The sequence below is a fragment of the Equus caballus genome, chromosome 28 (assembly GCF_041296265.1).
Source record: "Equus caballus isolate H_3958 breed thoroughbred chromosome 28, TB-T2T, whole genome shotgun sequence".
In the NCBI taxonomy this organism is placed as follows: Eukaryota; Metazoa; Chordata; class Mammalia; order Perissodactyla; family Equidae; genus Equus; species Equus caballus.
This window is the reverse complement of record NC_091711.1, coordinates 40,807,680-40,823,525: the sequence shown is the minus strand read 5'-3', so window position 1 is coordinate 40,823,525 and position 15,846 is coordinate 40,807,680. Positions and strand designations below refer to the sequence as shown.

Here is a 15,846-nt window from a genome sequence, read left to right as displayed (position 1 = left end):
AGTGGCTGGGCTGACAGAGCCAGGCACATGGGAGGTGCTCGCTTGCACCGTATTTTTTGAATGAATAAGTGACTTTATCAAACACCTGCTCCATGCCTTGTGTTTGCCCACGTGGGGCCTCATTGAATTCCCAGGCTGGTGTTCCTGCCCGGCCCTGCCAGCTGAAAATACTGAGGCCTGGGGGGACCTGCTCAGGGCGTAACTGGGGCTCCAGTGTCTGATGTTCCTGGAGGCAGCAGAGTCCCCAGGGAAGCCTCTGGGTACCTGGGGAGCCATAAAGGCTGGGCTTGAGAGGGTGGGGCTGAGAAGCCTTTTCTGACCAGTTGCCAGCCTTGCATGAGTATCCAGGAGCAGCGTCTGCCCACCGGTTCTTCAGCAGGAAAAAGCTCTTCCCTGCCAAGGCGGGGGCCTCTCCTGTGTGGTCGGTGGGGGCAAGTGTAGGCTCCCTTCTCTGCCAGGCTCTGAAGACTGGGGTGCCTGGCAGAAGGGGGGCCGCACAGCCAGGGAGCCTCGGCACCAACCTCACTCCCTGCCCCAGAGGCAGCAGCAGGTGGTTGGGGGGCTCCCCCCGCTCCAGAAGCCTCTTTGTTCAGGCCTTGCCTGTCCCAGCCTTCCTCGCAGCCTGTGTAAAGGTCCTCGCAGCAAGCCTGCTGCCCTGCCAAGCACATCGCCTAGCAACGCTATTATCCCCTTGGCCTCTCGGAGGGAGTTTACAAACAGCCCGACAGCTGCTGTGAAGTTCAGGCTGCCCTGGAGTCCACCAGCCTGTGGTGTCTGGGTTGTGGGCGTGGCCCTGGCTTGCCCTTTTCTGCACCTCTGCACTGTGTTTCGGACCCTCTGCCGTTGTTCCCTTATCTGCAAGTGCTCCAGCTGCCCACAAGCCCTGCCACTGTGGAGGTGGTGATGGGCTGTGTCCCTTAAAATTAAAAAGAGCTCCCCATTCATTGCCCCTCCCACCCTTCCTCCTCAGTGTCCCAAGACCCAGGAAGGGGGCAGGAATAGACTGGGCTGGAGAACTCTCATTTCAGAGCCAGCCAGGCCTGGACCAAAGCCAGCTCAGAGCCAGGCTCTCCACTGGGCACTGCGCACACATTTGCTTTTCTTTTTAACAAAATTAAAACAACTAAAATTTTACTTTTATTGAAGTACAGATCTTCCTCGACTTAAGATGGGGTTACATGCCGATAAACTCATCGTATATCGTAAGTCAAAAATGCATTTAATACACCTAACCTATCGAACATCATCTCTTAGGTTAGCCTACAGTTGGGCAAAAGCATCTAACACAAAGCCTATTTTATAGGAAAGTGTTGAATATCTTGTGATTTATTGAATGCTTTACTGAAAGTGAACGACCGAGTGCTTGTGGGTACAGAAAGGTGGTAGGATGTCGGTTGTTCACCCTCCTGATCACGGGGCTGACTGGGAGCTGCGCTCACTGCCGCTGCCCTGCATCACGGGAGGGTGTAGTAGTGCATACCGCCAGCCCGGGAAAAGATCAAAACCCGAAACTCCAAGTACGGTTTCTACTGAACGCATATTGCTTTTGTACCTTTGTAAAGTCAAAAAATCTTAGGAACCATCGTAAGTCAGAGACCAACTGTAATAGGTGCATATGGTTGTAATGCAAAACTGCCCTGACTCCTCCTGATTCCCAAGTTCACTGCGCTTTCAACTCTTTAAACTGTTCTTTTTTTTTTCCTAGAATAACCTAAAAATATGCTTATACTGTTGATTTTTTTTTTTTTGAGGAAGATTAGCCCTGAGCTAACATCTACCACCAATCCACCTCTTTTTGCTGAGGAAGACTGGCCCTGAGCTAACATCCATGCCCATCTTCCTCTACTTTATATGTGGGATGCCTACCACAGCATGGCTTGTCAAGCGGTGCCATGTCCGCACCCGGGATCCGAAGCAGCGAACCCTGGGCTGCCAAAGCAGAATGTGCGCACTTAACTACTGCACCACTGGGCCGGCCCCAATTGATTTTTCCATTTTAGGTAGAGTTCCGTAGTGACTTCCTACTGTAGAAGGCCTTGATTTAGGTATCTCCCTCCCAACCATCCCCCCCACACACGGTTTTCTTTCCTATGTCTTTTCTGTGTGACTGTATCACAGTGTTTTCTAAGTCTGCATTCAGTGTTTGCATTATTGTGTGTCTGTGAATGTTTTTCGAAGCTGAGCCTCACGGTATCCCAAGACTGCATTTCCTTGTACAACTTTTTGTTCTTCCTCTGGTTACTGCTTGGCTTGCTTTTTGGTTTGCTGTTTTCTGTGTATCTATCATTAATTTGTTCCCAAATGCTTCAACTGAATGAAAAAGAGAAACCCTCCTCAGTGCAGTCAGACAGTCAGTTAAGGATCTGTTAGCTCTGGGTTTCCCGGGGGCGTTCTTCCCGGAGCGCTGCCCTCCTCGCTCCGGGCTGGCCTCGTTGCTTTCAGGCCTCTTTCTGCTCAGCTGTTGTCCTGGGTCTTTCCTTCACCGTCATCCCGGAATCCTGTTCGCCTCTCCCGTGCTGAATCACCTGTTCCCTGGGTGCTATTTTTTTTCACTTCTGTGGTTTTTTTCTCTCTTTTTGGTTAGAGCACATCTTCCAGGAGCTCCCTGAGAAAATGGGTGGATGGGACTTCTATTTTTTGAAATCTGAAAGTTGTCTGCAATTATCTCTATTATATTGTTGTGTTTGTTTGGTATTCAATGGGAATGCAATTCTAAGTTGGAAATCATTCTCCCATGTTTTTCGCCGTCTTTTAGCTTATGGTGTCGTTTTTGGAAAGTCTCTTGGATTTGATGCTTAATGCCGGGATGTGACCTGCTTCTTTTTTTCTTGCTTTTAGAAGGTCTTGCCTTTATCCCCAGTATTCTGAAATCTCACAAGAGGTGGGATATTCGTTGTGCGGGGCACCTGGTGGGCCTCCCCTTTGGGTGATAGGACATGGGACATTTTCTCTGCCATTTTTATGCAGCGGTGGGGCAGGCACCAAATGAAGTCTGATTCTGGGCCTGTTCCCACAGAGAAGAATTTTTCATTTCTAACCTGGGAGATGAAAGCTGGGCAGGCTGAGTTACGGGTGCAGATAGGGGAGGAGACCTGGATGTCCTGCCCTTCGTATTCAGACTTCGTCTCTATTTTCTGCAAGTGTCCTCATCGCTGCCCTCAGCTGGGCCAGGTTCTCTGAGGACAGAGCCATCCCAGCCTGTCTTGAAAGTGCAAACCCAGTCGCTGCAGGTGGAGACTTGTAGCCACCTTCTCCCGCACCCGCACCCTCAGAACTGCCAGTATGTCTAGTTCTAAGGGTTTCTGGGGTTCTTGGCGGCTCCCTCCCCTCCCTGGATCAGTGACCGTGCTGCATCTCCCAGAGCTTTTGTCACCATCTCTTGTCGTCTGTCTCCCGTGCCCTCTCCTTGTCCTTGAAGATTTGTACTTTCCACCCATTCCTTCTCATTTCAGGTGGGAGAGGAGAGGGCAGAGATAAACCCTGCTCCTTGGTGGCAGTATCGCCATTTTGCGAGGGGAGGGCTGAGTCCCAGAGAAGTAAGCGGCTTGCCTGGGGTCCCACTGCTGGCGGTTCTGTCCTCTGTAAGGGCCGGACTTCACAGTGCAGTGGGACGTGCCACCAAGGGAACGGAGCAGGCAGGCAGAGGAGGGGTGGGAACCGCCCCCCTTACTTGAATTTAGTGTTTGATTGTGGTCAGGCTGGGGAGGAGCCCCTGAGGATGACTCAGACAGCCCCAGGGCACTCTGTGATCAGAGGGGTACAGGGAGGCCAGAGTTCAGAGGAGGGAGATGCAGCTTTGTTGCCTTATGCGGGCGGCACTGTTTTGTTAATGTTTATGTGGTACTTCACAGTTTTACCATGTATTTCTCATTACTGTTAGTTCATTCTCGCCTCCCAATTACCTGCTGGAGTGTATATTATCCTCATTTTACAAATGTGAAAAAAAAAACTCGAGTAGGCTACGAGACTCACCCCAGATTACCCAGAGAGTAATTACCAGAGGCCAGACTCAGCCCTGGGTCCGAGTCCCAGGAATTGCTCTGTGCCAGGCTTGGTGAAGGAGTGCAGGACAGATTTCTTCCCTGGAAAAGTACCAGCTCTTGTTAGGTGAAGAGATTTTACCTGTATGGAAATAAACAAATAAAGAATGATGCTTCATACGCTCAGTTTCAGTTGGACGAACTTAACTTCCTGGAATCTGACCCAAAGTGAAACATCTTCCTAGGCAGAGAGAGCACAGTCAAGGTGAACCCAGCCGAGGGCCACAGACACGGGGCCACCACAGACCAAAGGCCAGTGTGCTGCCAGAAGGACTCACTGGCTCGTTGTGGCCCTGATAGCCACAGCTCTGACAGAGCCAGGAATTAGAAGAGCTCCATCAGTCAGAATAAAAAAAGATATTCAGAAGAAACCAGTAGAAAAGAGAGATCAGAAACAGCGTTCTGGGTGGCGGGAAGCAGCAATAAGCAGGCTCAGCACTGGACAGAGAAGCCCCGAGGGAGGAGGGAACTGCCAGTGGGGCAACTTGGCTCAAGGTCTGGGGTCATTGGTAGGGGCGGGTTCCTGCCCACCCTGGTTGTAGCACATTGTGTCCACTATTTCCATGATGATCACCGGTCACTGGAAAAGGGGGAAAGAATGTTCTGAGGCCCCTCATTACTGAGCAGAGAAGATTTCTCTCCAAAGTAGTCAAAATTAAGTTTTCCGAGATCATTTACAAGTTATGTGAAACACGGAGTGCCCTAAGTCTTTCCAGATAACCAGAGCATTTCTGTGTATAGAAAGAAGGCTAGGCCGTGAGGCCGGGTCTAGGTGCTGAAGGTGGGCAGAGGAGGTGAGTTTGGAGTGGTCATTGAGGCTCTGCACACAGCGCGTGGCACACGACAGGTGTCCAGCGAGAACTAGTTGAACGAACAGACGGACGTGCCCACCTCACCTCTATTGGGGACCCCATGATGATCCTGGCTCAGGGAGCTGCTGGCAGAGAGGCTGGAGTGCTCTTCTTAGTGGATCCTGTCTGGAAGCCCTGGGGGGCCCTTGGGGCTGTGCTGGAGGTTGGATGGAGAGCAGTCTCTTGGGCTATAGCTTCCTGTCCAGGCAGCTCCAGGTTAGAGAAGCTGCCGGTGAGAAAAGGAAGCCTTGAGTCTCAGGGTCAGAAGGAACGCTAAAGTTGCAGCTGCTTGGAAATGCCTTTATATTGTCTCTCACGGGCTGCCAGCCTCTCATCGCATGCTTCCACTGGCAGAGAGCCCACGACCATCCATCTCTGAAGACTGCCTGTTAGAAAGTGTTTCTTACATTAAGCTGAACTCCTAGGATCCACCCCTGGGACGAGTGGATCCTGTCTGACTGTCTGGACAAGGTGGCTGTCACTTACCTGAAGAGAGTGACCCCTGATGTCTTCTCTCCAGGCCTCAAGGCTCCAGTACGATCCTCATTTCATCCCCATCCTGGTCCTTCTCTCCTGATTGTGTGCATTTGTCTCTAGTTCATCTAAGATTTGGTATTTAGAATGGAACAGAAAGTTGCAGGTACCTAATTGTCTAGGGTTGGGGAGAGAGAGCGACCATCCTTCCCCTCATACTGGATGCTCCCCTCTAGTCTGGAGGGCCTGCTCTTTGGTCTCCTCATCACTTATGTGTCCCCAGAGCCTGGCACAAAGTCTGTAGTGAATATTTAGTGCCATAATGTCATTTTGTATCTCTGGGGCCTCTCCAGGGGACCGGAAGTGTGGTTAGAAGGTGGTCAGGTGACAAGGCTGCTGGCTGAGAGGCCCACTGCTGATGTCCATGCAGCGTTTCTGTTCTCCTGTGTCCAGGGCCAGCGTATCTTTGTGTTCGTTCCTGGGGTGTGTGTTGAGGCGTCCGTTTTGAGCACCATTGCTGGGGTGTTGGGTGACGTTTTGCAAGGCTCTAATTTCCTTGGAGGGCCTTGATTTGTCCAGGTGGCCAGCGGGTCCTGTGTGGGCTGGTTGAGTCATCTTGAGGAGATTCTGTCTTCTCTCTCTTCTCTGAGAATGCGTTATTGCCTCACTAATGATCCCTTAAAGGAAATCGTCAGCAAATTGGCATTTTACAGACTTCCTGGCCCCATGGCTCCGTTAAAAGGCCAAGAATCTTGAACTGCGGGAGATGGATGAAATTTGACGGTTCTGACCAGTTGACTGCAGAGCTGGATAGACAGCTGCACCACGTCATTCAGGGGGATGCTGACGTACATTGCGACACGGGAAAGGATATGAGCTCAGGCTCCAAGCTCTTCCCAGGAGTGGATTGCAAGGTGGCCTAGCTTGGGAGGGCGGTTCTAGAAGGAGGAGGCTGTTGAGCTTCAGGCCACTCTGGCTCTTCTGGAGGGTTTTGTCTTTGGCGACCGGAAGTCTGATCACCTTGGAGAGTGTGAGACTGAGTGTAGGCCGCACCTGCCTCCTCTGCCTCCCTGAGCCTCACCTGGAGTTCTGGCCCACGTCTGCCCACTCATTCCTCCTGTGTGGACCGGCTGTGTATTAGTGCCCGGCCCTCTGGTAGTTGTTGGGGGTTGCCCTCACTTCCTTCCTGCTAGGAGTTTACAGTCTTGAAAGAACAACAGGGAAGGCACCGTGGACTGCTCGCTCTGAGCTCAGCCTTTTCTAAGGCGTCACACTCTCCCCGTCCTCACAGCAGCCCCACAAGGAGGGAGCTCTTGTTATCCCCACTTACACAGGAGAAACCGAGGCAGGGAGTACTTACGAAACTGGCCTGAGGCCACATAGCTGCTAAGTGGTGGAGCCACAGTCCACACCCAGACCATCTGGCTCCCGGGTCCATGGCTTTCCTGCTACTTTGTGCTGCCCTTTGTACTGGGAGGGTCAACCCAATCAGCAGAGGATGGTGGTGTGTGAAATGAGCATGGCAGCAGGACGGGAGGCCACCAAGGAGGAGGTAGCCTCTCGCTGGGTCTACCTCTGGGAGTTAGCAGAGGGACCAGAATGTCCCACTGTGGGGAGAGGTGAGGGGTCACGGCATGCCCTGGGAACTCCAGGAGTGGTTTTAGATGTATTCTACCTCCTGTGACTACGTGAATAACTACCCCAGAAGAGACAACCGTTTATTTTGTTCATGGATAGTGCGGGTCAGGAGTTTGGACAGGGCACAGTGGGGATAGTGTGTCCCTGCTGTGTGATGTCTGAGTCTTAGCTGGGGAACCGGAAGGCTGGGGGAGGAGTCATCTGACGCTGGTTCACTCAGGTGTCTGGCCGTTGGTGCTGGTGTCAGCTGGGGGCTCAGTTCCTCCCACATTAGCCTCTCCATGTGGTCTCTCCACATGGACTAGCTTGAGCTTCCTTGCAGCATGGTGGCTACATCCGAGAGTAAGCATCTCAAGAGAGAAGCAGACAGAGGAAAGAGCCCTTTTCTAACCCCAACATCAGATGTCAGGAAGCATCACTTCTGCTGTAGTCACCCTGCTCCACCCAGATGCAAAGGCAGGGAGCGAGACCCCACCTCTCAGCGGAGGAGTGTCACTGTCACAGGATGTAGCCATCTTTGGAAAATACCACTGACCACAATATAGCTGGACCCAGCTTGGAATGGACTCATTTATTCTACTTGGCCTTGTGTGGTTTTGGACAAAGGTTATTAGCAGGCTGACATCAGATTTGGCTTGATGCCCCCTTACTCTCAAATGCCCCAAAGTTCTTGTCAGTGAAGAGTGATCTAGGGTTCATCAGAGATTCCTGCAGTCACCAAACATCCCGAGCTGCCTCTATGCCAGGCAGGCAGCGCTCAGAGTCCTCAGCCCCATCAAGGGACACAAGTCCCTGAGGAAGGCAGTCAGATAAACAGTAATGGCTGTGACAGCCAACACTCAGTGCCACCAAGCGCTGGCCACTCTTCTGAGCACTTTGCATATGTCCTTGACCCTCACAACTGCCTGTCAAGGTAGTTGTTCCTGTTATCCCCATTGAACAGAGGAGGAAGCTGAGGCACAGAGAGGCTCGCAGCTAACGGGTAGAAGACCCACGTTGCAAACCCTCTGCTTTCCGTCTGTAGAGGGACAGTCACAGCTCCGTGTGGTAGGTGCTGTGGGTTCCCAGGCAGTGGGATCGGCCAGAGCGAAAGCATGGAAGGTGGCAGCCTGCTGGAAGGAGGTGTGAGGGGTGGGCAGGGACCCCGTTACCTGTGGAAAGAGCTGGAGTGCCGAGCCAAGGGGCTGCGCCCCGGAGCCTCGATGCTGCAGGGGGGTGGCAGCATCAGATGAGGAAGAACCCTCTGGCTGCAGGGCTGTGGGTGCCTCCCTTGACCTTCCTGTCTCCTGACCCTCTTCTGACCCTCCCTTGGCCTCACTCCTTCACTGGATGCCTTTCTGGTTCCCATGCTCTTGGCCTCTGCTTTCTCCTTCACCCTTCCCTTTGTGGTGTCCTCTGCTGTGCTCTGTTACTCCCCTCCACTCTCTCTCCCTCCTCCCTCTGGCACATCTAGCCTCTAGCAGCTGCAGGCAACCACCTTCATTTTGCTGACCCAGCAGAAGTCCTCTGACCAGGAGACTGATTACAATGTATTGCTGTATTTAGAGCACTTACAACATACTTCTATGCTATTGGTCACTGTTGCAAATTTTGCATCTTTATGGTGATCTCGAGCTGTTTCCTGATTCACAAGGAGCTGACCCAGCTTCCCAAGACATTTGTGCTACATTTTGTCCCCCTCGTAGTTTTCGTTACGGCTTACAGTGCTGTGCGTGCTGAGATGGCACAAGTTGTGGGATGGGTAAAGGTTCTGCTATCTCATTCTGGCTTAAAATTTCTCCCTCTGAAGAATGTTGTATTGTTGTTTTGTTGTGAAATTGTGATCCATCTCACACAAACAAAAAAGTGCTTAAAGTTAATAAATAATTGTAAAAGCCAATCCCTGTTGAACCCCAGAACGTGCACACTGCCAGCCCCCCCAAGCCCCCAGCCTGGCCATCCTGTCGCCCCGCTCCAGCCTCCCCACACGATCCTGAAGTTTGTGGCAATCGCTTCTTGGCTGTTCTTTACAGCGTGCGCAGCAGGGTTATGTACGCAGCCCTCGTGCGCACAGGCCCCCGGCAGCGCAGTGCAGGTCTGCCTGATGTTGATTACACACCGGTCACCGTGCGGGTTCTCGTGTCCGTGAGGGCCCTCCGTTGCTGCCTGTGACTTTGGTTCTTCCACTTTCTTTGCGGTTTAGAATCTGCCATCTGTTTACCCATCCTGTTGATTTGGGTGGTTTTCTCTGGACACTCTTTTCACAGCCTTGGTCATCTATAATTTCCTGAGCCTGTGCTATGAATACCTCGGGGGAGAAAGTTCCATCATGTCAGAGATCAGAGGGAAGCCCATTGAGTGAGTATGAAGTCCCTCTGGAGCCCCCCTCAACACCCTGCTTCCTGGGCCTGACATTCTGGTAGCTGTCCTGGCGTCAGTTGGACACACAGACCGCATCTGCCTGTGACCTTGACCTGCTGGGCCTCTCCTGCACTTCCTGAGCGAGGCCGTTCACTGGACTCGGGAGGGCCTCTCTAGCGCTTTCTCCTCTCTCTTCCTGTCCCTGTTCACCTGTTTCTCCCTCTTGCAGTTTTCACATTTAGTGCTTTTCCAGTCAGTTTGTCCTCCCTAGGCTGGTGCGGCCCTGCTCCCTCACACCCTACCACAGTTGCACTTGCTCTCCTGTGTCTCCCCTGTGCTTGGCCTCGGGCAAAGGCTGCCCAGGATCTCTGCCATTCCCGCCCCACCCTGATCTACCCCGGATGTGCACCTTCCTCAGCCCCGCCTTTCCCGAGTCCTGGCTCTGCTCACCAGCCCCATCTCTGCTTGTCTCTTCCAGGTCCAGCTGTGTATATGGCACGTGCTGCCTCTGGGGAAAGACTTACTCCATCGGATTCCTGCGGTTCTGCAAGCAGGTGTGTGCCCCCAGCAGCTGCCCCAGTCAAGAGTTGCAGCCAGGGCCCAGGAGCCAGGGGCTGTGCCCTGGAGCAGCCCCTGTGGGGGCTGTGCTGCCCTGGTGGACAAAGTAGCTGAGGCGGGTGTCGGACAGGGATGATCCTGCCGTAGGCTGCCCTGGGCCCCCTCTGTGGAGTTCCTGTTTCCTGCAAGGCATCCCCAGCCCCAGCAGCCACTCCCCAAGCTGTTAGGGATGCACATGCATTAGCAGGGTGTGCTCAGAGGGGCAGCACAGGTGTCCTGGGAGGGTCTGATGCAGCCCTGGGCACTCTTGCTCGCTTTGACCATGTCTTGGTGTGCGTGAGAATGAGAGGAAGTGCATGGGGATTCTGGAATCTCAGTTTGAAAACTTCTCATCAGCTGTGGCCAGAGGCCAGGAGGGTTTCTGCATTACAGACACATGTCCAGACAGGCCTGTGTAGTCTCTGGTCTCGTCCCCCTTTTCCTAGTTGGCAGTCCAGCAGCTTCCGGTTTCCTTGGCTACCCTCCCTGTGGTCCATGGTGTCCTGGGTGGAGGCAGTGGGGTGTCGTGGTTAAGTGCATGGGCCTGGTGCCTGACCATCTGAGTTTGATTTCCAGCTTCTTCTCTGACTCTGTGACCTTGGCTAAGTTACGTAACCTCTCTGAGTCTGCATTTCCTCTTCTGTAAAATGGGCGTGATGATACTTATCTCAAGGGATGGTTTAAGGAGCGGGTGAGGTAATGGTGTGAAGTACTTAATATAGCCCGGCCCCGAGCCCACTGTCTCTTCAGGGAGGCAGAGTCGTGCCACCCCCGGCCTGTGTGACCCGACCTAGTCTCTGGGGCTCCACAGGGCCTCTGTCGGCCCCTCCAGGTCGCCAGGATAGTCACAAGAGGAAGTGAAACGCACAGGCAATCACCACTGCTCCCGTCTGCACAGGGCCAGTGCCCGCAGCACAGGCACACCCACAGAGCACCCACCTGGCCATACCAGGTCTCCAGTTCTGCTTCCAGATCTTCCTTGCCTCAGGTGTTCCTGAATTCAGAATCTCTCCACTGGGCCTCCAGGGAAAGAGTTACTGTCCTGGTGCAGGGTGGGTGGGGCCTTTCAGAGCCATTGTTTACCAGCTCAGCCGCCCAGGGCCCAGCTGTGACTCACGGCCTTTGATGATTATATTGTGTACAAAGTTTTGATCCCATGATCACTAGCTTGCGTAGTTGCCTTGTTAGAAATGATTCCCCAGCCCTGTGGGCTCAGATGTTCTGCTCTTGCTGCTGGTGGTGGCAGGAGAAGTAGTGAAAGGAAGGGGAACAAAAGAAACTTCACCCCTTCCCACAGTGAGAGAGCCCGGGAGCTTCTCCAGCAGACACAGAAAGAGGCCTGAGAAACCCAGGACCAGCCCAGGGTCTGAATCTCCTGGAGGCTTGTTAGAAGCAGAGATTCTTGGGTCAGCCACCCCCACGCTGGCCTGACGAGAAGGTCTGGGACCTGGAGCGAGTTCAGAGCTCGCCAGGTGATTCGGAGGTCCAGCCTGGCCTGGGAGCCGCTGACCGATTTCAGGCCCGATCCAGGGCTGCGGTGGAGTGAAGGCTCTGGGACTTTCTGACTTAGGCTCTGATGCCTCTTCTGCCACTTCAACTTCTCCGTGCCTCAGTTTCCTCATCTGTCATGTGGATGACGACAGTACGTACATCATGGGCTGTTCTGAGCACCAAGTGAGCTGGCCCGGGACAGCACCAGCCTCTTGGCAGGCTCTTAGCGCTCACTCAGTGCAGATTGCTCCTTCTTTGCCCCAAACAGTGCTGGTCCCACTTCCTCCAGGTGGGGTGGTTTGTGGGGTTTGCTGACAACAGCATCACCCCTCTAGCCACTATCACGTGATCTTCTCCTTGCGGCAGCCCCACAACTCAGGCTGCTGGGCCTGCCCTGCACTCCGATCCCCGGGCAGGGCAGAAACTTGGGCTCAGCAGGCTGCTTTCTCTGCTCCAGGGTCCCTGCCCTATTTGGAGCCACACTTGCTTAGCCTTTTAATATTCCCACTCCCACAAAAGGAGCCTCATGGCTTTGGTTAACTTGATTTCCAGAGAATGGGATTCTAGTGATTTCCTGGGCACCGTGGGTACCCCTGGAGTTTACTGGGGCCTCCACGGGCACTGTGGAGACCTGGCTCGGAATGCTGTCAGTGGCTGGGCAGGCCAGCAGAGCCCTTTACTGAAAGCACAGAGGTGGGTGACCTCTGAGAAGACATTGTGCTGTCCTGTTCTGCAGTCTCCACACTGCGACCCTGTGGCCTGGGGGCTGGTCACATTCATTTACCAGTGAGGCTAAGGGACCCCTCACTCGAGCTTCACAGCTGGTAGTTGGTGAAGCCAGAATTGACACTCAGATGTCGGGACTGCAGACCCTGTGCTTTGGGCTGCTTCCTATTCCATGCTCTGTAGGTCCTCTCTACCCCAGTAAGACCCACAGCGACACGAACCCTGAATGCAGGCCCAGGCTGTGCAGCAAGGAGCCGGACTCGGGGGTGGATGAGGAAGATGACAGGAGGCCCTTGCCCACCCCTGCTCCCCCAGTGGCCACTCTCTGGAGCAAGGCCCCGGCCTTGCCCGTCCCCCAGCCACCTTCCTGCTGCAGCCCTTTACCGGCACTTATCCGTCGCACTTGTCCGCTCTCCACATCTGGGCCTTGGTGTGAGCTGCTCCCCCTGCCTGGAAGAGAAGCCTGCCCCCTTGTCTGTCTGGCGCGTTCCTGCTGATGCCTCCTCCGAGAAGCCCTCTCTGATGATGTCTTCTGTCTCCTGCTCCTCCATCCCCTCATCGGTCATCCTTTCCTCCTTCTCTGTCTTCTCACACAGCTACGTTGCACTGTCACGTCTCACATCATCTGCCTCCCCCTCCAGACAGCAGTCCCCTCGGGGCAGGGCATTGGGCTCTCCTCTGCTGTCCGCCGGCGTCCAGCACAGGCCCAGCTGGCCAGAGGAGGTGCTTGTTACACGGGTTCTGTGCTCATCCTTGCCTCTTGGCCTTCTTCCCCTCACAGGCCACCCTGCAGTTCTGCGTGGTGAAGCCGCTCATGGCTGTCAGCACCGTGGTCCTCCAGGCCTTCGGCAAGTACCGGGATGGTGACTTTGAGTAAGCAGCGGGTCCCCTGAGCGGTGTGTGGGGGTCATGTCAGTGCAGGGGTGGCTGGCCCTGCAGAGGCTGATGCCCTGCCTTCCTCCCACCTCCCTGAACCCCTGAGTGGCGAGGCGCGAGCCTGGCAGCGGCCATCTTCACACTTGGCCCTGATTCAGCACAGAAGCGAACCCTCAGCTTTTGTCATCTTCATATACAGGCAGTGGTGCCCTGGGGATGGGCCAAGAAGGGACAGTGACCACTCCCAAGGCAGGGAGCGAGAGGGTCAGAGCCCCCGAGAGGCCCATCGTGAGTTCCCAGGTGGAAGGCCTCTCCCGTGTAAAGTGTCACACACTCTTCATTTTGGGGGCTAGTGAAAGTGACCAGGTGTCCAGGCCCTGTCCTTGCAGATGCTTCCCGTGCACTCCCTGTGCCCACACAATGGCCCCACCCAGGTGGGTGAGCAGACTGAGCCTCACTGGGGGATGTAACTCGGCTCAAGTGAAAAGAGCAAAACTGAGCGTCGTGTCGCTCAGACACCTGCCGCCTGACTGTCAGGCTGAGCCCCCAACTGGCTTCCACGCCTGTGTCCTGCGCTAGGAGTGTGGGCACCAGAGTTGCAGGCGGGTGGCTCAGACACGTCTGTGGTGAAGCCGAGGCAGGAGGGCTGACCTGGGCCGCAGCGCACACCCTTGCACCCCTCGCCCGATGTGTGGACCCCTTCAATCGCCTCTCTTCAGTGCACTACTGAGAGCCATGGGGCTTGGCATACGGGCAGGGCAGAGGAGGGAGGGAGGCCCCTTGTCCCTCAGAAGGGTCTGTTCAAGCCGGAGAATGCTCCCCTGTCCCCTCAGTGTCACCAGCGGCTACCTCTACGTGACCATCATCTACAACATCTCCGTCAGCCTGGCGCTCTACGCCCTCTTCCTCTTCTACTTCGCCACGCGGGAGCTGCTCAGCGCCTACAGCCCCGTCCTCAAGTTCTTCATGGTCAAGTCCGTCATCTTCCTCTCCTTCTGGCAGGGTAAGCCTCCTCCCAGCCCCTGTGAGGCTTGTGTGCCGCCCTGTCCCCTGAGCCGTGTCCCCTTCCTCCTGCTCACCATCCCCTGGGCGATCCTGGCCTAGAGCTCAGAGGGGCCTCCGTCCACTGGGCGCCCGCTGGGTGTGAAGTCTGGGCCCTCAGGGGCCTTTCACAGGAGCCGTGGGGAGCTTTGGTGGGGCCACTTCATGGATGGGGGATCCCAGGGGCCCCGCATAATTGACGATGTCTCAGTGTTGGTGGCCAGCGAGGAGCTTGGGGAGTGGGGTTTCCTGGAAGTCTCAGCTTACTCTTGGCATCCCTGCCTCACCGGAGCAGCTGTGGACCCTGCTTCCGTCCTCCCTGGGGGGTGTGGCATTTGGGGGGCTGCATGGAGGAAGGGGGTCCATTCTGGGACCAGACACCCACGCCTACCCTTCTAGGCATGCTCCTGGCCATCCTGGAGAAGTGCGGGGCCATCCCCAAGATCCACTCGGCCCGCGTGTCCGTGGGCGAGGGCACCGTGGCTGCCGGCTACCAGGACTTCATCATCTGCGTGGAGATGTTCTTCGCAGCTCTGGCCCTGCGGCACGCCTTCACTTACAAGGTCTATGCTGACAAGAGGCTGGATGCACAAGGTATGAGCCCAGTTGTGGAGATGCCCCCGGGCGGGAGCAACGCTCCGCGGCCCCACGCCCGGGCCCCTCCTGCCTCCCGGTCTCCCACAGGTTTTGATGGCTCAGGGATCCCCAGTTTTACATGTGGCAAAGGAGCCAGAGGTTGAGGCTCCTCCACCCCGTTGCCAGGCAGGGGGCGTGTCCTGGAAGCTAGGCCCACCTGTCTCTGGCAGCCGGGCTGGGGTATGGAGACCCCGAGGTGCAATAGCACAGTACCCACATGGGAAGTCAGGACGGAGACCCTAGAATACACAGGTTCCTACCAGCTCCTGACGTCGAACACGTTACTCATTTTGTCCTATAGTCCTCTGTCTCTGAAGTTCTTTTTTTTTAAAACCTGATTCCTTCTAAGAAACAGACTCAGAGGGTAATAGCTTTTAACAGCTTTCTTTTTACACCTGCTCATCTCCGTCTTTGTTAGAACAGATGTGGCAGCCCCAGTTTGACATTAGAATGCCCTGGAGAGTCTTCAGAGTGCCCACGTGCCAGCTCCGTCCTCAGGCTCTGGGTACCTGGCCTGGCCTGCGCCCGGCACCATGTGGTATTAGAGCTCCCCGCACCCGGGCACTGCCTCTGGCTGCTGCTGGGTGGAGAGGGGATGTTCCAGGGGGCAGGAAAAGGAGGCTGGGGAGTCTGAAATCACCCACCCAGTGAGGCGGCCGAGGGCCTGGGAAGGGACGCTCCTGGTCTGACACCCGCCCAGGGGTTGGGCTGCTGCCAGCTCCCTTGTCATGTGGGTGGAGGCAAGAAGCCCACTTCCGCAGGCCCACCACTGTGCCCTGCAGGCCCAGGAGTGGCGTGCCAAGCGGGGTGCTGAGGCACCAGCCCGCATCAGCGCTGCTCGGCCCCTGCCTCCCGCAGCCTTTCCTCTCCCTGGTTGGGCAGAGGCCTGCAAATGCCTGCGTGGTTGCTGGAGGTGCGCACTGAATTGTCCTCCAGGCCCCGCGACTCTTGTGCCCCCAACTGTGCTCTCCCAACACACTTGCTGGCTAGGGCTGTAGGCGCTTTTTCTGTTTTTAATTGCACACCTACCCAGTGCCAGGTGCTGTGCTGGCCACGGCTCACCGTTGCCAGCTGGAGTCTCACCTGCCTGCCAGGGCTGCATTGGAAGGATCTGGCCAACAACCCACCCAGTATCA

The 15,846-nt window shown here is 55.3% G+C and overlaps 1 protein-coding gene across 8 annotated transcripts in view; it reads left to right on the top strand.

The window, feature by feature from the left end:
- TMEM184B (transmembrane protein 184B) overlaps positions 1–15,846 on the top strand; it is a 47,003-nt gene that overhangs the window by 26,956 nt on the left and 4,201 nt on the right. For 6 of the 8 annotated variants that reach the window (XM_070253983.1, XM_023631429.2, XM_070253984.1 and 3 more), the window contains exons 4-8: positions 9,250–9,340; positions 9,822–9,897; positions 12,939–13,030; positions 13,867–14,036; positions 14,474–14,668. In XM_070253983.1, coding sequence (XP_070110084.1) covers positions 9,250–9,340; positions 9,822–9,897; positions 12,939–13,030; positions 13,867–14,036; positions 14,474–14,668 — 624 coding nt within the window. Of the gene's footprint in view, positions 1–1,539; positions 2,001–9,249; positions 9,341–9,821; positions 9,898–12,938; positions 13,031–13,866; positions 14,037–14,473; positions 14,669–15,846 lie in introns of those variants that run through there. The other 2 variants (XM_070253986.1, XM_070253985.1) reach the window with 2 other exon arrangements.